Below are 27,386 nucleotides of genomic sequence, written 5' to 3'. Positions count from 1 at the left end.
CGCGAACCGAGAAAGAGAGAGAAAAGAGGGAGAAAGAGAAGACCGAGCCGAGAAGGAGACTGGGAGAGACAGACAGAGGCACACAGGACAGAAACTGGGGAGTCTCCGCGCCGGGGAGGGTGGGGGTGGGGTGGGGTGGGGGTGGGGTGGGGTGGGGGTGCAGACCGCCTACGTCGGCGCCCCCGCTCGGGGCTCCGACTCCAGACGCCGCGAAGTGAAAGGGGAGAAAAGAAAGGGAGAGGGCGAGACTGTGACGGGGGCGGGGGGGCTGGGCCTGGGGTGCTCAACATTTTTTTTTCTTTTGCTCGGGACTCGTCGAGACCCAGGGCCGCGTCTCGGCCCCTCCCAGCCGAGGTGGAAGGCGCCCGGGCCGGGGCTCGCAGCCCCAACTGCGGGCCGGGGGTGGCCGCAGAGTCGGGCCAGCCCCGACCCAGACACAAAACCCCGCGGGGCGCGCGCCGGGGCCGCGGGGGCCTAAGAGCGTGCGCTGCGCCCCGGCTGCGCCCCGGCTGCGCCCCCGCTGCGCCCCGGCGGCCAGGGGCCCCGCGCTCCGCCCCGACCGCGAGCAGGCGGCGGTCCCAGCGGCCCCGGGCTCTCGGGGCGTCTGCAAAGTCCTCCTGGAGCGGCGGAGCGGCGGAGCGGCGGAGCGGAGACCAACTCCCGGGCTCCCCCCGGCGCCGCCCGCCGCCTCCAGCGCCCCCAGCGCGCCCCCCTCTCACACTCCTCACACTCACACTCACACTCACGCACGCACGCACCGCCACCCCGGGCGCGCCGGCGTTGCCTGCGAGCGGCGGCGTGCAGGACTTGAAGTGGGTGTTCTTCCCCGCTCCCCACCCCCGAAGCGTCGCCCCCACCCCCCCGCCCCTGCGCCTTCCCCCTCCCTCTCCCTCCTACGCAAATAAGAACTCGGCGATTCCCCTCCTGCCGCTTTGATTTCGGGCACCTCCAACAGATAATTGGGAAGGGTTTCCAGAAGGTGGGAAATGTCACCTGATTCACACTGAACTTTTAAAAGCTCCCCACCCCCAAGGAGCCGCGCACACCCCAGCTCGCGGCCGCCCTCCCGCTGCCCCACACACTGGGAGACCGCCCACCGCAAACCGCGGAGACCCCCGTCTAGATTTAAAGCGCGGCTGCGCCCGGCTTCTGACGTCCATTGAATCGCGCGGGCGGCCGGCGGCGAGCGCGGGGCTGCGCCGGGATCGCTGCGCCCTCCGCCGCTCGCCTCTGCGACGCGCGCCGCTCGCCGGAGCCACCCGCCGCCGCGCCCGCTGCCCGCGCCGCCGCGCTCCTCGCCCCGCGCCTGCCCCCAGGATGGTCGGTCCCCGGCACCCGCCCGGCGGGCTCTGCCTCCTGCTGCTGCTGCTGTGCCAGTTCATGGAGGACCGCAGCGCCCAGGGTAAGCGAGGGGGATGCGCCGCGAGGGGAGGCTCGGCTGCGCCCGGGGCTTCGTACTTTTCTGTCGGGGGCGCTGGGTCTGCTCTCGGCACCGCTGCTCTCGGGAGACGTTGGACCAACTTAGCGACTCCGGGATGGAGCGGAGTGCGGAGACTGAAGGCAGTGACACTTTGGGACCGCCAGCCGAGTTTGGAGCGCGGTTATCCTTTAAAAGGAAAAGGGAGTGAGCCCGAGCCTCGCTCAGTAGTTAGGGTTAGATGCTCCAAGTTCTGGACATAATGAGTTGAGATGTTATCTCCCCGGTGTGGGCTCTGGAGAACGGGACAAGCATCAGTAGCCTGGAGGTTTCAGCCGATCCATTTGCCATCTACCCCTCTTCCCCTCCTACATCTTTTGGATACTTTGAGAAATGACCGGGGGATGGCGGCGGGGGGGTGGGGGGGGTAGATCCTGAAATGTCTTTGGTGGCCGGGGGGACGTGGTTTCAGCAACTTTGCCCAAACTTGGAGATGTGGATGCTGAAAATTTTAGAGGGAAGAGTAGCTTTCTGCCTAGTGGATGCTTCTTCCAACCCCCCAACCACCCCCCTCCAAACCCCGCAAAAAAAAAAAAAAAAAATTTTTTTTCTCCCCTGGAGTGTTTTGAGTAGTTTACATTTTTTTTTTTTTTACCCCTGTGCCTCATTCCTCCGACTAACTTTAGGTAGAAGAGCGAGGAGCTCACAACTTCTCTAAATTCTGAGATGCATAAAGAGCAAATGACTAAAGTTTGGTCTCTTCTTTGTAAATTAGATGTATTCCAATTAGTCTTTTGGCCCAATTTTTTTTGAATAATAATTAACAATAGTAATAATAATAATAGCAGCTTGCCGGCCAATTATCGTGCAAGTTATATAGATGATTCATAAGAAGTCTTCCCGACCAAAATCCGAACGTGAAAAGGGGGGAGGAAGGAGGGAAAATGAACTTGCAAAGGTTCCTCGGTAGGTAGGAGATAGGTGAACGTGAAAGAGCAGGAAGCTCCCCCTTTGCCTCTCCCCCCCCCCCAGCCCCCCTACACTGTTCTCGAGGCAGACCCGGAGCCCTCCTGGCCCCGGCGGTAGCGTCCTGAGCGTGTTGTAAACTGTCCCCCGGGCACTGCCCCCTCGCCGCCGGCACCGCGCGGCTGAGTTGCCCGCCTTTCGGGGCGAGGCGCTGCCCGGGTGCCGCGGACGTGGGCGCCGGCGAAAGCAGCCCTCGGAGATTTCGAAAGCTCGCGGTGGCCGCGGGCGTCCTCCGGGTCTGGCGGATTGCAAAACGGGCCGCCGGGCGGGCTGCGCCTCGAGGCCGCGCGGGGCAGCTCCGGGCAGGGCCCGCTGGCTTTTGCTTTTTTTTTTTTTTTTTTTTGCTTTCATTTTTCCCAAGTGCCTCTTTTTTTTTTTCTTTTTCCTTGATGTGTTCCTGTTGTGCGTGTCGGTGTGGGTCTCTCCTCGCTCTTTCTCCTTCTCTCTCAAGTTCTCCTACTTTCTTAACCCCTGTCACAAATAATACCCGTGCCGCCTACGTGAAACCGACATGTAAAAACATCCGTCGCATCCTGTTTTTGTCAGGTTCTTTAATCTGCTCTTCGAGTCGCTGCAGGTTATGAAATGGGACGAATAAAAGTAAACAGTCTAGTAAAAGTCAATGCAAGCTGCACGTGTTGTGTCTGGGTCACTGGTAACTGACATTGATAGGGGCTGGGGCGCTCTGGCTCCTGGCTCGCGCCCCGCTTCCCCCTCACCCACCTCCCACCTCTGCAGCCGCCTCCCCCCCCCCCTTTCCCCACCTCTTCACTCCCTTCGATTTATTTTCTGCTTTTCTCTGCCGTCTCTCTCTACTCCTCCACAGTCACTCCCTCCCCATCCCCGCTGGGTCTCCTTCCCTCCCGAGCCCGCCGCCTCCCTCCTCTCACTCCCCCCCCACCCCCCACCCACCCCCGCCTCTCGCTCACCCACCTCCCACCCCTGTCTCCTCGCAGCTGGGAATTGCTGGCTCCGCCAAGCAAAGAACGGCCGCTGCCAGGTCCTATATAAAACAGAACTGAGCAAGGAAGAGTGCTGCAGCACCGGCCGCCTGAGCACCTCGTGGACCGAGGAGGATGTAAATGACAACACGCTCTTCAAGTGGATGATTTTCAACGGGGGCGCCCCCAACTGCATCCCCTGCAAAGGTAGGACTCTTCCTCCCCAGTGTGCAGGCCCTCAGTAGAGGGCGTCTTATCCTCACCTTCCCCATTGCCCTGCTGGGGTTTGGGCCCCGCCGAGCTCTGTCCGCGGGTTCCCTCTATCTTGTTCCCCCACCCTAACCCCCTCCCCCCCAGCCCTGGTTAGCCTTTCGGGTTGAATCTCACCTGTTTACACATCTTCCGGCTAAACACAGTTGCCAAAGTTTCCTGGACTTAGTAGCCAAGTATGGTGCTGAATCCCACTCGATGGCAGATTTCGGGTATAGGGTGCAGACCACGGCCTCCACCCCCTCCTCAACTTCTAGGAGAGAGCCGGCCCCCTCTGGTGCGAACTCCTGGCCACCCGACTGTACAAGGTCTCCACCACCCTCCTGGCTGACCTGCAGACTGCCTGGCCCAGGTTTTGATCCATGCCCCTTTCCACCTCGTAGAGACCTGCGAAAACGTGGACTGTGGCCCCGGGAAAAAATGCCGAATGAACAAGAAGAACAAACCCCGCTGTGTCTGTGCCCCAGACTGTTCCAACATCACCTGGAAGGGCCCAGTCTGCGGGCTGGACGGGAAAACCTACCGTAACGAATGTGCACTCCTCAAGGCCAGATGTAAAGAGCAGCCGGAGCTGGAAGTCCAGTACCAGGGCAAATGTAAAAGTAGGTCCTACCTGGCTCCCCTCCTCCCACTTTCTGCCAGAGGTGGACCTTCTGGAAGACCTCTGGGGGATGGTACAGCCCCACTATAAGAGCCTAATAATTATGATGATAATGATGCAAAATAAAGTAGTCCTTTATATATATATATATATATATATATATATATATATATATATATATGTTCGGAAGGCTTCTTCAGAACACTGAGGGGGTCAACCTAGAGTCATAGATTTTTCTCTTGAAAACCACAAGGTTCCTAAACTGGTTTTTGAAAAGCTGGGTCCTTCCCTTTTCGGATTTCCTTGGCAATACCAAATGCTCATTGCCTAAGGGCCAGGAAGTGCCTGTTTTTGACACAGTTTCCCTCTTTATTTCAGAGACCTGTCGGGATGTGTTCTGTCCAGGCAGTTCCACATGTGTGGTGGACCAGACAAATAATGCCTACTGTGTGACATGTAACCGGATGTGCCCAGAGCCCACCTCCTCTGAACAGTATCTCTGTGGGAATGACGGAGTGACTTACCCCAGTGCCTGTCACCTGAGAAAGGCTACCTGCCTACTGGGCAGATCGATTGGATTAGCCTATGAGGGAAAGTGTATCAGTAGGTATTCTGGATTAAGGAAGGAAAAATGGAAACAGGATCAGAACGGCTAGGTGTAGTGTTAAAACTGTGGAGTTAATCAGTAAATAAACCCCAAGCCTCTCCTAATGCATCGTTTCCCCAAAGGGAGACCTACATACTGTCCAGTTTGGGGAAACTGTTGTAAATACAGCATTCCTCAAGGAAACCGTTATCTTCAAGAAGCATTGGTATATATGTTGAAATGCCAGCAAGAAACAGGAAACAATTTTCTGTCTTAGGAAACTTAGAACTCACTCGATTTTACACATATTTTAGGTGCTAGACTTGCTGGAAGCAAGAAATAATTGCTTAACAGCTCCTAAAATCTGTTACCAGTTTCTAATAACTGATGGAATGCTTTAGCTTTCAAAAGATTCCACTTGTGGGAAATAATCAAATACATATTTAACTCAAGGATCCTGTGGTAATCCGTTCCCCCAAAATACTATTTTCATGTACCAATAGGATATGCAGGAAATGTGTGTGAGTTTCGATTTTATTATCAAGCATTTTTGCATGATATCTCCACTATCCTATTAGTGAGTAATAAATTGTGTATTTATATTTATTGATGGGACTAAGGAAAGGGAGATATGGGGAAAAGGAGAAATCAGTTTACTTATCACCGGCATATTATATCCTAGAAGCAAAGTCCTGTGAAGATATCCAGTGCACCGGTGGAAAAAAGTGTTTGTGGGATTTCAAGGTTGGCAGAGGCCGGTGTTCCCTCTGTGATGAGCTGTGCCCTGAGAGTAAGTCTGAGGAGCCCGTCTGTGCCAGTGACAATGCCACGTATGCCAGCGAGTGTGCCATGAAGGAAGCTGCTTGCTCCTCAGGTGTGCTGCTGGAAGTAAAGCACTCCGGATCTTGCAACTGTAAGTGCAATTTTAACCTTGCTGCAATTTGAGGCTTTCCCAGGCAAGCCCTAGGGAATGGAGACATGAAAAGCACGAAAACCTTCCAATATAAGCCCATTTCTCCTTAAATTAGGTAACTGCTAAATTTCACCAGCAATTCAGTGGTCCACAGAAAAACTCCCTGGAATGTTTCCTGACTTTAGGACTTGTCCAAGGATCATCAACGGGCTTGCCTCTAAAAACCCACTCCTAGTCATTTGCCCCTAATTATTTTGCTTTAGTTATGTGCTTTGCCGTTTGCTTTATTAACACTTGAATCTAAACTAACTGCTTCAGAAGTTTTTTTTTTTTTCTTTTTCAAAGACAGCTTTATATTATCACACATGGGCTGCTGCTTTTCGCAGTTGCCTCTACTAACTCTGAATTAAGGACCCAAAGCAGTTATACCTAGAACACAAGAGCGCTTTTTATCTAATTTCAGGAATCTGCCCGTAAAACCTGAGCCATTGATTCTTCAGAACTTTCTGCAGTTTTTGACTTCATAGATTATGTTTAAAACAAAAATTTTTTTAAACTTATTGCATAACAGCAGATGCCAAAAACAAAGCATCTCACTGCAAGTCACATAAAAATGCAACGCTGTAATATGGCTGTATCAGAGGGCTTTGAAAACATACACTGAGCTGCTTCTGCGCTGTTGTTGTCCGTATTTAAACAACAGCTCCCCTGTATTCCCCCATCTAGCCATTTCGGAAGATACCGAGGAAGAAGAGGAAGATGAAGACCAGGACTACAGCTTTCCTATATCTTCCATTCTAGAGTGGTAAACCCTCCACCAATGTTCAGTGTTGACATAGCCTTTGTCAAAAAAAAAAAAAAAAAAAGAAAGAAAAAGAAAAAGAAAGAAAGAAAAAAGAAAAAAAAATATATTGTCCATACTTGTAAATAAGTGTACGCTTATTTATTTGGGGGGGAAACTATACATAAAGGACTTTTGTCCTAGAGCTCTCTCCCAGGCCACCTTGTTACTCATTGGACACGGAGAGGCAGTCATTGTGAGGTCTACTGGATGAGGCCCATAGTTGAGACTTGTAGACATTTATTTATACTGTGTCATGTTTTATAATTTATACATAAAATGTCTGGTTGACTGTACACCTTGTTTTTGAAGAAATTTATTCGTGAAAGGAAGAGCAGTTGTTATTTATTGTGAGGTCTCTTGCTTGTAAAGTAAAAGCTTTTTTTTTTCCTTGTAAACCATTTAAGTCCATTCCTTACTATTTGCTCACTCATCTGTCTCCCTCCCATCTCACCGTCGTTAGACTCTTTTTCCACTTTAACAAACTTGCATGTCAGTTTCTGTCATGTTTATTTATTGGATTCTCTGCTGCCTGTTCTGTACATACATGATCCCTCGGGTTTTGTTTACAAGGAATCTTGACTGACCAAAAGGCATTATAACTGACTCAAATAGAAGGTACAGAGGATACACCTTTGAGGAAACTCCTAGTTCAGTTCTCTTGTGATTTGTGAGAGACAGGGTGATAGTAATGTTAGAATTCTCATAATGTACTTTTGAGATGTTACAAATCCAAAGAAATTGAGTGATGTGGGTATCTGGAGGCTGATGGAAGGGAATGCTATACATTCAACCTATTGTTAGGTGTTTCCTTTAAGCTAGTCTGCTGTACCTCTTAAATTAGTTCTTTTTCAAACAATGTGTCACTAAAAGTTATATCAAAGCTTTATCAGTTCAAGTTTCTTGCTTTTCATAATACTTTTTTCTGATGCAATTTTATATTTTCAAACATGGCAAGTTAAATATAAATTCATTTAAATATATAGTTTTGTACTTTTCTACCATGTAAATGTGCAATGTATATAAAAGTTATAATGTGTATTTGTAAATAAATGATGAGTGAAAAAATAAAAAAATTTTAAAAAGCCAATGGTCTCAATTGTTGGTGATGTGAAAGAAGGTGTTTGGGCTTTCAAGTTAAAGTGTATATGATACATTTGCTGAAAAGTAGAGTGAGCCAGGACAATAGCAACTCGAAAGCAAAGTAAACTACAAATCACTTCAGTGGAGTCCGAAAAATAAAGGGATGTAAGGTCCAGCAACCCGTTTGCAGGAGCGACTGCATACCTACAAACACCATCATCTTAGCTGTCCTTTTGTAAGCTCATCTCCAGAGCCAGGAGAACCCTTTATCTTCCTTCATCTAAATAAAATGGATCTTAGATCTCTAAAAAACAAAGCACATCATAAGGAGAAGTGAAAATAGACTAGTACTTGACAAGCACATTCTAGAAATTGGAATATCAACTACAGAAATAGGCATTATAGGGTTGGAATTCTAAGGACTTGGGGTGAGGATGGGGCAGAGGTGGATTGCCACAGTCACCTCCACGGTTTATCGGGATTATGTAATGACACTCGAGAATGTGTGTCAATATTTTGCAGGTTACATTAAGACAGCCAAGTCACACTACTAGAGCCTAAATCTGACATTGGGGGGACACCAGTTGGTGGTCCCTGTAATACATAGTAATATGTAACTAGATAATACGAATTTTCAATTTATTGAGTGCTAATTCATTGCCTAAGTGTATTAAAAATATCAAAGGAATGCAAGAGGCAAAGAAGTGAAGTCTGGGCCTGTGGGACGGAAGAGCAAAAAACAGTCAATATTGCCAACATTGCTCAACCAATAGATACAATCTTTTTTTCAAAAACCATGACCTAAGATCTTTGTAAAATTTTGTCCCTTTTCTGAAAACCCTCTTTACTCTTAACTATTAAAAATGATTTTAGGGGACTCTTGACTCCCAACTGTGGCCACCAAATTTGGTGAAGGCAGAGGGGCCTCTTGGGTAGGCAGTTTAAATAATGATTGGGAACCTGTAGGGTTTGTTAGCTTTCACCCCCAGCTTCCCAGAGAAAGGTGAAAGGGAGTTGCAGAAGACAAACAGGCTGCCATCAACCCTGGGGAGGACAAGGGTCATAACTTCTCCAGTGCCCAGAAGCTACTGGCCTGCCACTAGGGATGGGCTCTTGGGAAAGGAAAGAGCCAGCAGATACTGTTTCACAGCCCTTCCTGGAGTTGATTTGTTACTTTGTCCTGGGATGCTACAGACATTTTAAAGCTGCCATTGACGATCAGAGTAAAAACGTCAGATTTAACAGCGACCAATGTGTGTCTTAGCAAGGGGGAGTGATAAAATCAGCAGCTTGCCTCTAAACAACATCCTGATTATTTGTTTAAAATTTTTATGTTATATTTGTTAGCATCAATCATTTCTCTTACACACTAGACAGTATCTCAGTTTTCTTCTTGGAGTTCCCTACTTTTCCAGTAATCCTGTACTTGATTAATTAGATCCAAAAAATTGAAGTCTTTTCTAAAATTAAAATTAGATTAATATCATTAGGCTATTGTTGGAAGTTCAACTATGTTTCAAAAAATCTTTGAAAAGGGCAGTTTAGGTGGCTCAGTGGTTTAGAGCCTGCCTTTGGCCCAGGGCGTGATCCTGGAGTCCCGGGATGGAGTCCCACGTCAGTCTCCCTGCATGGAGCCTGCTTCTCCCTCTGCCTGTGTCTCTGCCTCTCTCTCTCTCTCTCTGTGTCTATCATGAATAAATAAATAAATAAATCTTTAAAAAAAAAAGTCTAATTCACTTAGGCATACAATATAATGGAAATAGTTGTTAGTAACTAGTTAACTAATTAAAACTAGTTTCTGACTAATACGACTACATCCTAATCATCATTAGGAATTGTAAGATATTAAGTAATAATGAAAAAAATCTATCAGATGTCTAATTTTCATCAGATGCCCACCTAAATTAAGATTATATACGTGCATGGGTATGGCTTCTAGACTATGGCAAAAATAAAATCTGGCATAACAAATTATTCTCAAATGTGACAGCTAAATGGTAAAAGGTAATTGACCTTAGACTGCATTCTGGACCCAAGGAGGAAAATGCTATAAATAACACTAGAGGGCCAATTGACAAATTGGAATACTGTCCATAAATTATTAAATCAATGTTAAATTTACTGAAATTGATTATTGTAATGTGGTCACAAAAGAGACTACCCCTATACTTAGGAAATATATGCTAAGGAATTATGGGGAAGGACCAAAGCATATATAACTTACCCTTAAAGGATTTGGAAAGAAAAAATATAACTTTATAGTTCTTTTGCCATATGTATTTCAAGGAAGCATACAAATGATAAAAAAAATTTAGAGTAAAAAGTTAACAATAAGTGAATTTGAGTAAAAGGTATATGGGTATTTCTAATGCTATCTTTATTTTTGCAACTTAATTGGAAGTTTAAGTTTAGAAGGACCTAAAAAAGTCCTTCTCAAAGAGAGGTACACAGTAGACTGCTTTTCCCATTCTCTAGGAAAGCAACTGAAGCATCAGAGTCATTTAAAAATGTATTTATTTGACCATAAGTCTCTGGAAAATAATTCCATTGACTTTACCAAGACTACTTAAAGAATCAAAATTGGCAATGAGAGAGTTCATGGCACCTAAACCATACCCAAACTGAGACACAGCCTTTTCTTTTCTAAAATCATCTTAAAATTTAGAGAGATTAGTAAATTTAGAGAGATTAGTAACTATGCTAAAACACTGCAACTGCTCTAAATCCATGATTTTCTTCACTGCTTGCTATATATTTTTTGGACAAGTAACTTAATCTCTATGTGCCTCAGTTTCCCCATGTATGTAGTCAGGATAATGAAAGTGTTTCCCCTTAATGCCATAGGGCTTAAAAGAGTTACGAAGTGTAAAAGCTTAGATGGGTGCCTGGCACATAAAAAATGAGTGTCCTCTAAGATAGTAATAATTGTTATGAATTAAAGAAAAACAAAAGTGGAATTGTGGCTCATCAACCAAACTCTATCTTGAAAATGTAATGAATGAGGAATGGCACCAATCAAGACTAGAAGCACAATTGTGAACAGTTTTTAAAAGGAAAGTAAATGTAGTTTAGAAGTATTTTATCCATGTTAATATTTGACACAATTCACAAATTCCAGGTACTGTTGCAAGAGTACACAGTTCAAAATAACATTTAAATACATTATTTCCTATGGAAATTTTTAAAAATTCACTAATCCACCAATATTGCCAAAGCCACAAAATATGTCCTTTGTCCTTTTCTCACATACCCAATATAATCCCAGGTAGTCAACTAAATTAAATAAATTTCTTTCATTTTGATATGATTTCCTACATGAGGACTACAGATTCCTAAAGATAGTAACAAGCTATTTTCAAACTGTCAAGAATCTTAACATAAATTGTGTGATCCCAAGAAACAAAAAGATGACCTATTATTTCATTAATAAACTCATTTATTTAAGAACATTTATCAAAACCTGGGTCCTAAAACAGACACATTTCTGTTATTCCCACTCCAATTTCCATTCAGATCAGCATACAGTCATTCTTCAGCCAAAAGTTGTCATGTAAATAGACTCCAGGCATGCCTGCCCTGCATATTCAGCAGACCTGCCCAGACATGTCCCAATCCCAGCTTCTATTTAGCTGGAATCCCCCCATGAGTACTGAATGGTCCCTGAGTTTTGCCATCCCTGGACCTCAGATATCTTGGCTGGTACCGTCAAGATTCCTGTGGCTGAGTCCTTCAGACACTTAAAAACATATTCTTTGGATTACACCAAATGTAGTCCTGGCAGAGCTGTAATTGGTCATTTTTCTATTTTAAGAATATGGCCCAGGAACCAACTGGTAGTGTTGGAAGCCAGAAACACTCCCACCTAAAGTCTCTTGTATTAATTTCCTAAGGACTCAGGGCTCTGGCTAAAGAATGCGTGCGTATAAGCTTTTCTCAGTAATTTGAGGCAAGTAAAAAGTTAGAAGAAAAGTTACAATCTTGGTGAGGAAGAGGATGCTTTGTATTTTTTCTAGTTTGAAGAAGAAATCTTGATAGATTGCTATCTTTTTCAGCACCAAAAAAAAAAAAAAAATTGATGAGACAATATCATGATCACGATACATCCCATAAAGGCCAGTCTCTATACTTTCTTGAGATTACTATGGGTTTATGTCCCAATGACAACAGGTACTTGGATTACTTTAAAGGCCAACAATACCTAGAATTCCTAAGGCAGAGTCTTCTACAGGATCAGAAACCCAGGAGAAGTCATCAAAATGGACAATTTAGTCATTGGATATGTGGAACCAACCAAAACCCAGTCAATAAAATTCCCAAACATAATTGGTGCTACATGAGTGGTGTAATGCCTGGACCAGCAGCAGCAACATTACTCGGGAACTTGTTACAAATATGAGTTCCAGAGCACTACCCCAGAACCACTGAACCAAATTCACTGAGGATAGAGTCCAAGAATCTACATTTTAACAACTTCTTCAGGTGATTCTTAATCATGCTAAAGTTTGAGAACTACTGCCCTCGAATTATTTCAAGTTCCAAATAAGCCCTGGTTAGTTGATGCTCCAAAGACAGTCAGAAAACTCATATTTACAGCAGCACCTGGATGGCTCAGTTGGTTGAGTATCTGCCTTAGGCTCAGGTTATGATCCCAGGGGCCTGGGGTCCAGCCCCTGTTGGGCTCCCTGTTCAGCAGGGAGTCTGCTTTTCCCTCTCACTCTCCCTCTGTGCTCACTCTCTCTCTCTCAAATAAATAAATAAAATATTAAAAAAAGAAAAGAAAGAAAGAAGAGGGCAGCCTGGGTGGCTCAGCGGTTTAGCGCTGCCTTTAGCCCAGGGCTTAATCCTGGAGATTCGGGATCAAGTCCCACGTCGGGCTCCCTACATGGAGCCTGCTTCTTGCTCTGCCTGTGTCTCTGCCTCTCTCTCTGTGTGTGTCTCTCATGAATAAATGAATAAAATCTTAAAAAAAAAAAAAAAGAAAAAAACATGTGTAATGGGTCTCTGGCAGAGGTCCAGGGAAGCCATGTTCAGCCCTATTCCCCCAGCCTGATCTGGCCATGATTCTCACACATAATGTGGCCTCATGTTGCCAGTGTGCCTCCTGGTGATAAAGGTACTTATCTGGAGATAGCACAAGGCACATTTTCCCTAATATTCTCATCTTTCACTATATATATATATTTTTTTTTAAGATTTTATTTATTTATTCATGAGAGACATAGAGAGAGAGAGGCAGAGACACAGGCAGAGGGAGAAGCAGGCTCCATGCAAGGAGCCCGACGTGGGACTAGATCCCAGGTCTCCAGGATCAGGCCCTGGGCTGAAGGCGGCGCTAAACCGCTGAGCCACCAGGGCTGCCCTCATCTTTCACTATATTAAGGGAGATCTTCCCCAGGAGGCTTAAGCTGGGCTGGCTAGGAGTTGTGGACTTGCCTTCACCATCCCTTCAGCCAGATGAATTGAGAAGTTTATCAAGAAGAGACTTGAATTTTTTCTTTTTAAGTAATCTCCATGCCAAAATGGGGCTTGAACTCACAATCTCAAGATCAAGAGTTGCATGCTCTACCAACTGAGCCAGCCAGGTGCTCCTAGAGATTTAAATTTTGAATGAGGGCAGCCCTGGTGGTGCAGCGGTTTAGCGCCGCCTGCAGCCCAGGGCATGATCCTGGAGTCCCGGGATCGAGTCCCACGTCAGGCTCTCTGCATGGAGCCTGCTTCTCCGTCTGCCTGTGTCTCTGCCTCTCTCTCTCTCTCTCTCTGCATCTCTATGAATAAATAAATAAAGTCTTAAAAAATATATTTATAAAAAAAATAAAATAAAATAAATTTTGAATGAATAGTAGTAACTTTCCAGACTTGGTCCTCCTTTATTTTTTTTTAAGATTTTATTTATTTATTCATGAGAGACAGAGAGAAGCAGAGACACAGGCAGGCTCCTCACAGGGAGCCCGACGCAGGACTCGATCCCCAGACCCGGATCACACCCTGAGCCAAAGGCAGATGCTCAACCATGAGCCACCCAGGCGTCCCTTGGTCCTCCTTTAAATTGACATTGGGTCCACTTCCCTTCCCTGGCACCTGCTGGCAACATCTAGGAGTTCTGCATCATCTTCTTAAAATAGTGGTTGAGTTTCATCCATGTGCCAGAAGGCAAAAACTGCTACTCATCTGGCCCACCTCTTCCAAAAACAGGGAGATCCAAACAACCACATGTAATAGACATACAGGCTTGAAACAATTTTAAGTGACATCTTCCAAGAGATGCATCCAGATGCAACAATGTCCCAAGGTTCATAGCTTGAACCAAGACTAGAAGGGCCTCTCGTTCAATATCCTGCCATTCTGCTCCTCTAAAGTCTCATAGTGTTTCCTCCTTCAAACACTGCAATGATTCTCTCATCAGAACTGTGTGGTTCTGTGAATTCCTGTCCAATTACATACACTCTCTGGCCAAAATCCTGACTGTGGCTCAGTGAAATCTACCTTCTCCACACCTATACCTATGAATTCAAGCCCCACACTGGGCATAGAGTTTCCTTAAAAGTAATTAATTAATTAAAATGATAGAAAATTGAAATAATATAATAATAATAATATAAAATAATAATAATATAATATAATATAATTCATTTCAAAGATGCACGTACATGCACAAAAACGTATGTAAAAAAAAAACTTCAGCCTTGGCTGGGCTTTCAAAAAAAAAAGCCTTCTTGTGTCTCCCGCTAGAAACAACCTACGGAATGATCTTTGATGGGTTTCCGCTGCCTCTCCACTGCCTCACCTCCCCCTTATTCCTCAACCCTCTGCAATTTGGTCTCTTCTGTTAGTCAGCTGAAGAGTTTGACAAATGTTATCAATGACTTCCAAGCTCCCAATACAATGGACACAATGGACATTATTCTATCCTTATCTAACAGACTTCTCTTGGATTTGTACACTGTTAACCACTCTACTCTTGTCAATTCTCCTGGCTTTTTTTTTTTTTTTTAAGATTTTATTTATTTATTCATGAGCAACAGAGAGAGAGAGAGGCAGAGACGCAGGCAGAGGGAGAAGCAGGCTCCAGGCAGGGAGTCCCATGTGGGATTCAATCCCAGGACCCGGGATCACAACCTGAGCCGGAGGCCGACCCTCAACCACTGAGCCACCCAGTTGCCCCTCCTCTGGCTTTTGTATTTCCACACCTTCCTATCTCACCATTCTTGTGGGGCTTCTTTATGAGCCTGTGCTCTCTCTCACCAAGAACAGAGATCAAAAGCTGGCAACCTGCGGACTAGATCTGACTTATATTTTATGGATCACACAAACCTGGAAAATTATTCTGAATTAGTTGAGAATGTTTAAAACTTGGGAAATTCCACCAAAAAAAAAAATCTAGGTTTTGGGACGCCTGTGTGGCTCATGGTTTGAACATCTGCCTTCTGCCTTCGGCTCAGGGCGTGATCCTGGGGTCCCGGGATCCAGTCCCGCGTCGGGCTCCGTGCATGGAGCCTGCTTCTCCCTCTGCCTGAGTCTCTGCCTCTCTCTCTCTCTCTCATGAATAAATAAATAAAATCTTTAAAAAAAGAAATCTAGATTTCTACTTTTTCTTGGAAAATCAGGAAGCCTGACACCACACAGGTACAATTACCAGGAGCAGAGCAGACAGCGGGTGGCAAATCTCCCCTCTGGTTAGGGTATGCTTTCCCTAGTTCACTGCACTTCCCATTTCCCTGTTACCCTTGACCTGGCTTGCTTCACACATCTGTATGCTTCACACATGTAAATGCTCTGACTGCCTTTTGTGGGCCAAGAGTTCCAGTCTCCACTCCCTAGCTTTTCAAGCAACACAGTCTTCTGTACCTTCCACAGTATTTCAATATCATCGTGGTTTTCACTGCAATTCCTATGCTAGTGAATGCAGAACTCTATGACCAAAAAAAAAAAAAAAAAAGAACTCTATGACCAGCCTGGCATTAAGTGGAGCTTACGCTTCCTCTTCTAAGATCAGGAAATTGCACCTCTACAGTACAGTAGACCCAGAAAACCTACTGCTCCCAACAAAGAGAAGTCCTTCATCCCTCTTCTTTCCTCAGATAGATTCCAAATCAAAATCTTATAGGAGTATATCTGATTGGCAAAACTAAGTCCCTAAGTCCTAGTAAAAAAAAAAGATGGGAAATTTAGAGTTAAGTTCTAAATTGGGAAGGTAGAAATCAGCATAGAGAAGTATAAGGTAGAGAGGGTATCCCAAAGATCCTGGCAACCACAACAGTAGGTAGATACAACCAGCTAATCTAAACAAAAGCTAAGCATTAAGTGGTTAAAAATAGAACTACAAGCCAGAAGGAAACTACAGAATTCAACAATATCAGTTCAAGAGTATTTTCTCTGAAGCACTCAACGAGGAAGCCATTCACAATCTACTACCAGTAGAATGCTCCATCCCGTAGGAAGGCAGCCCAAGGTAGAGGAACGTGGGAAGGGCAGAGAAATAAAGCAGAGAATGACGACATGAAGCAAACAGACAGAAGCAATTTCCCAAATAACAAACAATAGTTAACAAAAGGCGGAATGCTTTGCAAGTGAAAGCTTCCTGACCTTCAGTCTCGGGTGGAACCCTGCAGGAGCTAGCGCTTACAACATCTCCCGGAGGACTCCCAACTCACCCTCAAGCAAAGGCTAGTGAAAATGTAAGAATTCTCCGACATTAGCAAAGTGAGATCTCCAGTGCTGATGACATGGGCCAAAGATCCTGGTGACAAAAGAAAAAAGGCCAGATCAAGATAAATATTTGTCTTCACCTATATAGCTCCAGTGGGAGCAGACAAAATTAATATGGGCTAAAGTAACATTATAAAAGCTGTTTTATTTGACTTATTGATATATCTGCTTAAAATTCTCCTTAAGGGGTCTAGATTTTATGGGCCAGTATTGCATCTCAACGAAAACCCACAAGTGTCATCTATTTATATTTTATGATAGCAGTTTTCAGATCAATTGCAAGCTTTTCAAAAATCTTATATGTGGGGTGCCTGGGTTGCTCAGTTGGCTGGGTGTCTGACTTCTGCTAAGGTCATGATTTCAGGGTCCGGAGATCAGCCTGTATCAGGCTCCCTGCTCGGTAGGGAGTCTGCTTCTCCCTCTCCTTTTCCCTCTGCCCCTTGCCCCTGCCTCTGCACCCCCTCCTCCACTGGTGTTCTCTCTCTGTCTCCCTCAAATAAATAAATAGAATATTTTTTAAAAATCTTATATATGACCTGACTATTAAATTAATACAAAGCTTCAGTAGTTAATGAGGAGGAAAATATAGACAAATGTATATCAATGGATAATAAATCAATAAGAAATATATATTAAATCAATATAAAATTCAGAATTTGTCAGAGAAATAACGCACCTTTAAAAGTTTGCCAAAGTAATTTTTTGCTAAGATATTCAGAAGAGATAAATCTGGAGACAGAAAGATTAGTGGTTGCCAGGGACTGAGAGAATGGGTTAAAAATGGGGGGGTTAGGGGGGATCCCTGGGTGGCTCAGTGGTTCAGCACCTGCCTTCTGCCCAGGGCATGATCCTGGAGTCCTGGGATGGAGTCCCACATCGGGCTCCCTGCATGGAGCCTGCCTCTCCCTCTCCCTCTCTCTCTCTCTCTCTCCCCCTCTGTGTTTATCATGAATGAATAAAATCTTTTTTAAAAATGGGGGATTAGGGTTACTGCTGAGGGGTATAAGATTTCTTTTTCAGAAGTTGAATATGTTCTAAAATTGATTGTAGTGCTGGTTGCAAAGCTCTGTGACTATATAAACACCATGTACACTTTATTATTTTTCTTAAGATTGTATTTATTCATTTGAGAGAGAGAGAGAGAGAGAGCTCCACAGAGCACAGGAAGGGGGCAGGGGCAAAGGGAAAGGGAGAAGCAGACTTCCCCGCTCAATCCCAGGATTTAGAGATTGACCTGAGCCAAAGGCTGCCACTTAACTGACTGAGCCACCCAGGCGCCCCAAATTGTACACTTTAAATGGATACATTGAATGTATATGAATTTTATCCATAACAAAGCTGTTACTTTTTAGATTACCCAGATAATTTAAGTAGAACTTCATAGTCCCACTTGAAAAGTGTTTCAGTTTTACAACAGTTTATAAGAGACATCACCACATTTCAACACGTTCTAGTGTACCCATGTTTACTCTACAATTCTTTACCCTTAAATACCAGTTTTGAAGGTGGTAAACATAAGCCAAGCATCAAAATTAGAGCTGTAGAAAATTTAGTTCTTTGAGCTTCAGTAGGAAAAAAACCTAAATCTTTTCATGGATTAAAAACATGCCATACTTTTATACCCAGTTTTATGACTATAGTAGCCACATTAACACAGAGAAGGTGGGGAAAGGAGTCAGAATTCTGAGAAAAAAAAAAAAAAATTTAATTTACCAACATACGTTTCTTTTAACATTCCTAAGAAAATTCTCAGACCAGGAAAACAATAGAAATTCCAGTCCTATCACATACTGCTTGGTGCTGAAAGTATTTAGCATACAATTTAAAGAATAACAACCAAATTCATATTAAAACTTTATTCAAGGGGGCACCTGGCTGGCTTAGTCGGTTAAGTGTCTGCCTTCTGCTCAGGTTATGATCCCAGAGTCCTGGGATTGACCCCCAAATGGGCTCCCTGCTCAGCAGGAGCCTGCCTCTCCCTCTCCCCCTGCTCATGATCTATCTCTTTCTCAAGTAAATAAAATCTTAAGAAAAAAAAAAAAAAAAACTTTAACAAGACGGAATACTTTTGGCTCCACCTGGCTACTAACACAGTCCAGCAGCCTTAAAGCAATTAATTGTGTTATCACATGTTTTTATTGGTGTGCTGCCAATTTCTATCAGGACAGAAGTTAATTTTTCTCCCTTTTGGATGTAAAGTGATGCTGGAAAAAATAATTGTTAGTATTGAACAATTTAATCAATTGTAATTTTTTTAAAAAGATTTTATTTATGTATTATATGACAGAGAGGTCACAAGCAAGGAAAGCAGCAGGCAAAGGGAGAGGTAGAAGCAGGCTCAATGTGGGGTTTGATGCAGGGCTTGATGCAGGGCTAAATCCCAGGACCCTGGGATGACCTGAGCCATAAGCAGATGCTTAACCAACTGAGCCACCCAGGTGCCCCAATCTATTGCAATATTTTAGTTTTACTTGTTATACTCCATCTTGGAAATAAAAAGTTTGCAAGTTTTTTTGGCAAATGTATTTATACATACCCATTCTTTCTGATAAGAGCAAGTTATTCCTTAAGAAAATATTTCACAGGGGCACATGGGTGGCTCAGCGGTTGAGCATCTGCCTTTGGCTCAGGACTTGATCCTGAGGTCCTGGGATGGAGTCCCACATCAGGCTCCCCTTGGGGAGCCTGCTTCTCCCTCTGCCTATGTCTCTGCTTCTCTCTGTGTCTCTCATGAATAAATAAATAAAATCTTTAAAAAAAAAAAAAAAGAAAATTTTTCACAGCCAAAAGAAATATGCTTTAACTCTCCATTAGAAACTAAGTAGAGGGATCCCTGGGTGGCGCAGCGGTTTGGCGCCTGCCTTTGGCCCAGGGCGCGATCCTGGAGACCCGGGATCGAATCCCACGTCGGGCTCCCGGTGCATGGAGCCTGCTTCTCCCTCTGCCTGTGTCTCTGCCTCTCTCTCTCTCTCTCTCTCTGTGACTATCATAAATAAATAAAAATTGAAAAAAAATATTAAAAAAAAAAACAAAGAAACTAAGTAGAAAAATTTTAAAAAGAAACTAAATAGAAAATGAGACCTTATCAAATGCTAATATTCCTTCATTTAAATTATTTTTCACAAATTACAGTTTTGAATTGCAGCTTTCCCTTCCAGAATGTGGAAGAAGGGAAGAGTTAACTGTTTTTTCTCCTTTCTCTTCACAAAATCCTCCAATCTTACTTAGATTCTTATTCTTTAGTTAAAGTTGGATGTGCTTTTTTTTTTTTTTTTTTCCGGCTTTTAATTTGATCATTCAATTCCTCTGGGCGAAAAAACTTGAAAATTTATGCAAGCACTTGGCTGATTATGTAGAATATTAATTATATATCTCCACATATGATATGCAACATCCTATGGCAATGATGCATATGCATATATAATGAACAGATATCCAGAGAGAATCTTTCCTCAAAACCCTACCTCAATTCACATAGAGATCCCATATGAGTTGCCTGGCTGGCTCAGTCAGTAGAGCCTATGACCCTTGATCCTGGAGTGGAGAATTTGAGCTCCACATTGGGCACAGAGATTACTTTATATTCTATTGCACTTCCACTCCCTGTCCACTCTTCATCCTCCTCTCTCCTGCTCTGTTTCCTGGAAGGTTGGACTGTGTGGGTTGCATCTTCCAATCACCCTTTGGGGGCTAGTTTTCCTCTCAGGTTAGCCAGGCCAGTGAGAAGGGAGCAGAGGATGGGAGGAGAGAGATGTAGGGTATTTATTCCCTGCTCCTTCTCTGCTTCAGCACCACTCTCTGGCTGTATCCACTTTTCCTCCATGACCAACCAGGAGAAGCAGGGCAGCTGTATGTACACATTCCCCGTTCTCTCCGAGCTCCAGAACTCTACTTCTTCCCCTGTCCCTTCCTCTATGGGGGAAAGTAAGGGCTTTCTGTTGTTGCTGTTCCAGGTGCCTCACAGAGCTTGCTTACTCTCTTACTTCTCCCCACACCACAGTGAGTAGTAGTCCTGTCCTGAACGTAGGTTCAGACAAACCATCTGGGGTGAATTCCCTCTTCCTGTCAGAACCCTGACTGACACAGACGCCATTTAAGACTTCCTATTCAGACCTGATATTTGGTTGTTCAATCCTTAATTCATACAGAAAAGGGAGCGAAAAAACATTGAAGAAAAGAACAATTTCTCTACCACAGCCTGGTAAAACTGCTTCTCAGTTCGATCTACCTCATATCACACAGTTTAAAAAAAAAAAACAAAAAACAAAAAACCTGCTTTTGCTGACCTTGCTTCTAAACTTTGGTTCCTTACCCAACATACCTGAATGTGCGCATTTATCTTTTTGTACTTAATTTAGTGAACACAGCAGTTCCAGGCTCTCCGATTGAAACTAAGCAGCAAAGACCAGCAGCTTCCACTGATAACCAAAACGAAGGTTTCATGCAACCTCTTCACGTGTTATATTAGCACACTCCAGTTTTGAGGCTAAAGCAATCTATTCCACCACCCTCTGTTCAGACTCGTCTCCAGGACTACAGTACTGATTTGCCTGAAAGCACAAGTTTTTCTTTTGTGTTTTTGATAATGAGTCTGCTATAAGCACTGTTATTTCTTTGCAAAACTGAGAGAAAAGTCTAGACTCAGAATCTGCTACATTTTGTAATTAACAAAGGAGCGTATCCTATTTATATAATGGAGAGGATAATTATAAGACCAGTAAGATCATATTCAATGTGTTCATTATCAAAAGAAGGTAAATATATTCAAATTCCTAAGATAAATATATTTATTACTTTAAGTGAGTGACTATAATTTTATGTAACAAATATTCTAACACATACAGTTTCTTATAGTAAGCAAACTTAAACATGCTTTGAGCTTAATGAAGCCTTAAGTTTATAGGTTAAATTGTTAACCAAAAAATTAGCATTTACATTTAGAAGATGCATATCATATTAACAGAATCATGTTAAGGAATCATAATTGAATTTGAAAAAGCAAAATTCATACAAATTTAACGTGGAAAAACTTACTCCTTTTCCCACCTTAGGTTGAGTTATTTATACATCATGTTCTTAAAACCATTTAGGTACTTTTTTTATAAGTATTTTTGTTTGATTTGAATAGGAAATGTATACCCCTGCTATGAAATTCAAAGGGAACAAAAAGATACTTAGGGAAAGTATGTTTCTTTCCCACTCCTGTACCCTGGTCAACAATTTCCCCTCCTCTGATGCAGCTAAAATTATCACTTTCCTGTATATTTTTCAGAAATATTCACTGCATAAACAAGCATGTACCTGTATTTTTTGTTTCGTTTTGTTTTGCATAAACAGTACCATACTGTAAATTCCATTTTGTACTTTATTTTGTTTACTTTTTAAATCTTATAGACTTTTCCCCATCTGTGTGGAACTGGCATTTTATTTTATTTTATTTTATTTTATTTTATTTTATTTTATTTTATTTTATTTTTAAGACAAAGTGGTAAGCTGCATAGATGTACCAAAATTGGTCTATTTTATAAGACCCTTTTTGCTTGGTATACACTATACTAGCTACTCACCCACTCTTTATCTTCTGTCCACCTTCCTGATTTGTTGCTTTGTTTTCACGTATATAGCAGGAAAAATAAAAGCGAATGTGATGATGATGATGTAATAAGGATATATGATTTTTTTCCACTGAGGATTTTTCAGTATTGTGCTGGTAAGCATGATTTAACAATCAGCTTTCCAGAGAGAAAAAAAACCTGGTTTGTGGCATTTGGTAATTATCCTATCATAGTTAATTTCAAGCTACCAATGTGATATCACCTGAACCAGAACTGAAAAGAGATGCACACCATTCTATAATACTTGCTGAATAGATACAAAAGATTTAACCTCATCATCACAGACAACATTTAAATAATTAGGAAGTGATGAGTTTTAAAACTTTTGGTGTGACTGACTAGGTGGCTCAGTTTGCTAAGTGTCTGACTCTTGATCTCAGCTCAGGGCTTGATCTCAGGGTCATGAGTTCAAGCCCCATACTGGGCTCCATACTGAGCACAGAGCCTATAACACACACACACACACACACACACATACACACACAAATATGTGTGTGTGTATGACACATTCGAGGCAAAGGGAATATATATATATATATATTTGTCTTAGTATAATTTCTTTTTTTTAAAGATTTTATTTATTTATTCATGAGAGGCACAGAGAAGGGGGCGGGGGTGTGCAGAGACACAGGCAGAGGGAGAAGCAGGCTCCATACAGGGAGCCGGACGTGAGACTTGATCCTGGGTCTCCAGGATCACACCCTGGGCTGAAGGCAGCGCTAAACCACTGAGCCACCTGGGCTGCCCTATAATTTCTTTAATACACTTTATACATTCATACAGCTTAATTTTTAATAAAAGCTTGTTATTTTTTTAAAGATTTTATTTATTTATTTATTCATGAGAGAGAGAGGCAGAGACACAGGCAGAGGGAGAAGCAAGCTCCATGCAGGAAGCCCAATGTGGGACTTGATCCCGGAACTCTGGGTTCATGAACTGAGCCAAAGGCAGATGCTCAACCACTGAGCCACCCAGGTGTCCTAAAAGATTTTATTTTTAAGTAATCTCTACACCCAATGTATGGCTGGAACTTACAGCCCCAATGTCAAGAGTCGTGTGCCAGCCAGGTGCCCCAACAGCTTATTAATTCTTAACTGGCTCAAAAATGCCTAAAAATGTAATGATCAGCTCTTAGGAGCTGGTGTGAGACAGCTCTAACACACTTCAAATTTTTTTTATATTCATTGAAGAGATACCCACATTAGCATATACCTACATACATCTTCTCTTGACTCATATTTATTTCAAATGAATATATTCAAAACTAAATTCCTGATTAGCCCCATCCCCAAACCTCTCCCCCAACAGTCTTCTGTATTCCAGCAAACAGCAACTCTGTTCTTCCAACTGCTCCAGTCAAAAGCCTTGGAGTCATCACCAACTCTTTTCCTTCATACACTCCATCTAATCTGTCCATAATCCTATGGACTGCTTCTACTACTTCTACTTTCAAAATATATCCAGAATCCAACCACCTCTCCTCATCTCCAGTGGTACTACCTGGTACCTCCTGTATACTGAAAATATTCATTGGATGACAAAAAAGATATGAGTGCATGACAGATAATTTTGAAAAACATGTATCTCATTTTGGGGTGGTTTAACTTTGTCATTACCCAACCGAAAAGCTCCGGCGGGCCTTTATTTCCTAGAAAAGTATTTGCAACTTGTAAGCTTCTGAGTTTGTAAAGATTCCACAAATCCACATACATACCAAACATTAAAATATCAACACTTACTTTTTCCTATGTCTGTAGATGCTTTGGTGATAAATAGAGCACAAATTTATTTTAAAATATTATTGAATTTATAGTAATTTTTTTTGTCATTCTAGAGTTTTTCAGGGAAGTCCAAAAAATATTATTCCAAAAGAGTTCTTATAGTGGAAAAAAAATGAAATAGTTAGCATGAGAAGAAGTCTAATAATTTATTTTTTTATTTTAAGATTTTATTTATTTATGACAGAGAGAGAGAGAGAGACCGAGACACAGAGACACAGAGACACAGGCAGAGGGAGAAGCAGACTCCATGCAGAGAGTCCCATGTGGAACTCCGTCCTGGGACTCCAGGATCAGGCCCTGGGCTGAAGGCGGCGTTAAACCACTGAGCCACCTGGGCTGCCCAAGTCTAATAATTTAAAACTCACTAATTATGGGGTTCCTGGCTGGCTTAGTCAGTAGAGCTTGCAACTCTTGATCTTGGAGTCATGAGCTCAAGTCCCATGTTGGGCAAAGGGCTTACTTAAAAAAATAAAACTCATTAATTAAAATCGTATTGATTGAAACCTATAGTACAAAGAGTGTTTCTGGCTTTGTGAAAGATAACAACATGAATAGGACACGTCCTTCATCCTACAAGAATTCTAATCTACTTGGGAGATAGACACAATTCTAAATAATCCTACCATGAGATCTGTTGCCAGAAGTATACAAAGTGCTATGAGGCTATCTGATAAAGAGATTAATTCTGCCTAGAGGAAAAAAGATTTATCAGAAGAGGTGGGACTGTCTGACCTGGGCCTTAAAGGCTGGCTAGCTAGAAGATAGAAACACATTCCAGGCAAAGGGAAAAGTTTGAATTAAAGGATGTAGGTGGAAAAAAAAAAAAAAAGAATGGAGTGAAAGTGAAAGTGGAGAGTGTACTCAGAACCATAGCAGTACGGTTTTTACAGCTAAAGGTATATGGTTGAAAAAAATAATAATAAAGGAGTAGAGTAGTAGATCAGCTACGATGATAAGTTGTAGTCAAATTGCTGTGGGTTAGACTGATGAATTTGGTTTTTGTTCTGAAAGTGAAAAACAGTCATTAAAGTTCTTTAATTGGGGGATCCCTGAGTGGCTCAGCGGTTTAGCCCCTGCCTTCAGCCCAGGATGTGATCCTGGAATCTTGGGATCGAGTTCCACAAGAGGCTCCCTGCATGGAGCCTGCTTCTCCCTCTGCCTGTGTTTCTGCCTCTCTCTCTCTCTCTCTCTCTCTCTCTGTGTGTGTCTCTCATGAATGGATAAATAAAATCTTAAAAAAAAAAAGTTCTTTAATTGCATTAAAAAATATCTATGAACACCGACTATGTGACTGGCAGGAAGCCAGTTACTAGAGATGCAATGGTTACCAAGAGAGACAAGATGTCACCTACCCTCAATCTTTGAGCAAAAGAATGATGTCAAATGGTCTATACTTTTGGAAGATAAATCTATAGAAAAGATTGGCTGACTTCTTAGTTTTTCAGTCCCTTGTAAGAGGAAATTATTTTGAACACAAAATGTATTTGCTACTAACAATTTCCCTTACCAATAATTCCCTCCAACCTTTTTAATAAGGAAGATGGAGCCTGAGAGCTTTTCCTTTATGGAAAGGGATGAGGAGTAGGAGGATTGTTATGGGTTGAATTGTGCCCTCTAAAAATTGATGCATTGAAGTCCTTCTTCCAATACCTCAGAATGTGAACTTACTTGGAAATATGGCCATTGTGAATGTAAGTAGTTAAGATGAGGCCATTTAGGGTGGACTCTAACTAATGTTACTGGAGTCCTTATAAAAAGGAAAATTTGGGCAGCCCGGGTGGCTCAGTCGTTTAGTGCCGCCTTCGGCCTGGGGCGTGATCCTGGGGTCCCGGGATCGAGTCCCATGTCAGGCTCCCTGCATGGAGCCCGCTTCTCCCTCTGTCTGTGCCTCCCTCTCTCTCTCTTTCTCTCTCTCTACCTATCTCTCATGAATAAATAAATAATAAAATCGTTTAAAAAAAAAAAAGGAAAATTTGGGGCAGCCCAGGTGGCTCAGCAGTTTAGTGCCACCTTCAGCCCAGTGCCTGATCCTGGGGATCCAGGATCGAGTCCCACGTCGGGCTCCCTGTATGGAGCCTGCTTCTCACTCTGCCTGTGTCTCTGCCTCTCTTTGTGTGTGTCTCTCATGAATAAATAAATAAAATCTTAAAAAAAAGAAAAAGGAAAGTTTAGATGCAGATGCATATAGGGAGAAGGCCATATAAGGATGAAAGTTGAGGTCAGGATGATTCTTCTACAAGCCATGGAATGCCTAAGATTGCCATCATAACCACAGAGGTTAGACAAGACTGGAACAGATTTTCTTTGACAGTAGAGAGAAGAAACCAGTCCTGCCAATACTTTGATCTTGAAGTTCTAGCCTCTAGAACTATAAAACAGTACATTTCTCTTCTTTAAAGCACCCTGTTCATGGTACTTCATTATGGCAGTTCTAGCAAACTAATACAAGGATGGAAGCTACAATATTCCACCTTAGAAAAGAAACAGAGAAAGATCGTCATTGACATGGTAAAATCAGAGCAGTGAGGCTAAGAGTCCAGGAAGCTGTACAGGCTGCTTGGAAGGTCAAAGGTAAGCCAATAAGCTAAAACGGAACTTTGAGAGGAAGAATGGAATTGTCTAATAGGAATTTTTCAGTTAAGCATTACTGTGTGGTACATGATCTTTCTCTTCTTCAGCACTAAAAAAGTATTCAGCAAAATCTGTATCATTCACTTTCTTCAGTGATTTTTTTTTTTTTTAAGTAAGTTCTACACCCAGCATGGGACTTCAACTCAAGACCCCAAGATCAAGAGTCACATTCTCTAACTGAGTCAGCCAGACAGCCCTCTCTGGTGATTTAGTGTTTTTAGATAAAACAAAAAGCTGAGATTCTTGATTCAGGGTAAAAATGGACAAGGCAACGACAAGGTTTTCCACTGAGCTCTGTCATGTCTTACACTACAACCTATTTATTCCAGAGATAATTATCAAGCACCAGCCATGAGGCACAATGCCAGGCATGTAGTATGCAGTAATAAACAAGGTAGAGCTTAAACTCCAGTGAGAGAGACAATAAACAATCTATCACATTTTTACTAAAATTACTATTGGTTTGAGTAATTTTACTTATACAATATGTATAAAGGCAAAGTATAGGATACTGTAATAACATATATCCTAACCTACACTGAGACAAGGGGCTTGAGGAGGAGCTAGCAGACAGTGATGGCCTGCGTTGGGATGGGAGTGGTGATGAAGATTTTCCCAGACAGACAGAATCAGCTTGTGCTAATACTCTGAGGGATCAAAGAGTTTGGTTTATTTGAGAAACAGCAAATAGGACATTGAATTTGAAATTCAGTGAGAGAGGCAAAGACAGGTAGAAAATGAAGCTGAAGAGGTGAGCAAGAGCCAGATCGTGCAGAAACTTGTAGGACTTAAATTTCTATCCAAAGAGCAATTGGAAGTCATTAAAGAATTTGAGCAAAGCAAAGAGATCAACAGATTTTTTAAATTTTTTTAAAATTCTACTGTCTGCAGAATTGAGGAAGTAGGATTGGGGAGGAGGAGGAAGAAAGTGGAGAGACATGAATAGGTAGGTGGAGGAGGACAGTTAGAGATCCA

General features: G+C 42.8%; 1 protein-coding gene across 3 annotated transcripts; it reads left to right on the top strand.

The window, feature by feature from the left end:
* Positions 1–1,240: 1,240 nt before the first annotated feature.
* FST (follistatin) lies at positions 1,241–7,685 on the top strand. 3 transcript variants are annotated; one of them, XM_077896001.1, is made up of 6 exons: positions 1,241–1,402; positions 3,400–3,591; positions 4,038–4,256; positions 4,634–4,858; positions 5,527–5,754; positions 6,481–7,685. In XM_077896001.1, exons 1-6 carry the CDS (start codon positions 1,318–1,320, stop codon positions 6,561–6,563), a joined length of 1,032 nt encoding a protein of 343 aa, XP_077752127.1. In that variant the 5' UTR covers positions 1,241–1,317; the 3' UTR covers positions 6,564–7,685. The 3 variants fall into 3 exon arrangements, with proteins under 3 accessions (XP_077752127.1, XP_077752126.1, XP_077752128.1); XM_077896000.1 differs by having other exon boundaries at positions 1,243–1,402; positions 5,524–5,754; XM_077896002.1 differs by lacking the exon at positions 6,481–7,685 and adding an exon at positions 6,218–6,474 and having other exon boundaries at positions 1,243–1,402; positions 5,524–5,754.
* The last annotated feature ends 19,701 nt before the right edge of the window (positions 7,686–27,386 follow it).

This window comes from Canis aureus, chromosome 4 (assembly GCF_053574225.1).
Source record: "Canis aureus isolate CA01 chromosome 4, VMU_Caureus_v.1.0, whole genome shotgun sequence".
Taxonomy (NCBI): Eukaryota; Metazoa; Chordata; class Mammalia; order Carnivora; family Canidae; genus Canis; species Canis aureus.
The sequence above is the reverse complement of the archived record's forward strand: the minus strand, read 5'-3'. Positions and strand labels throughout refer to the sequence as shown.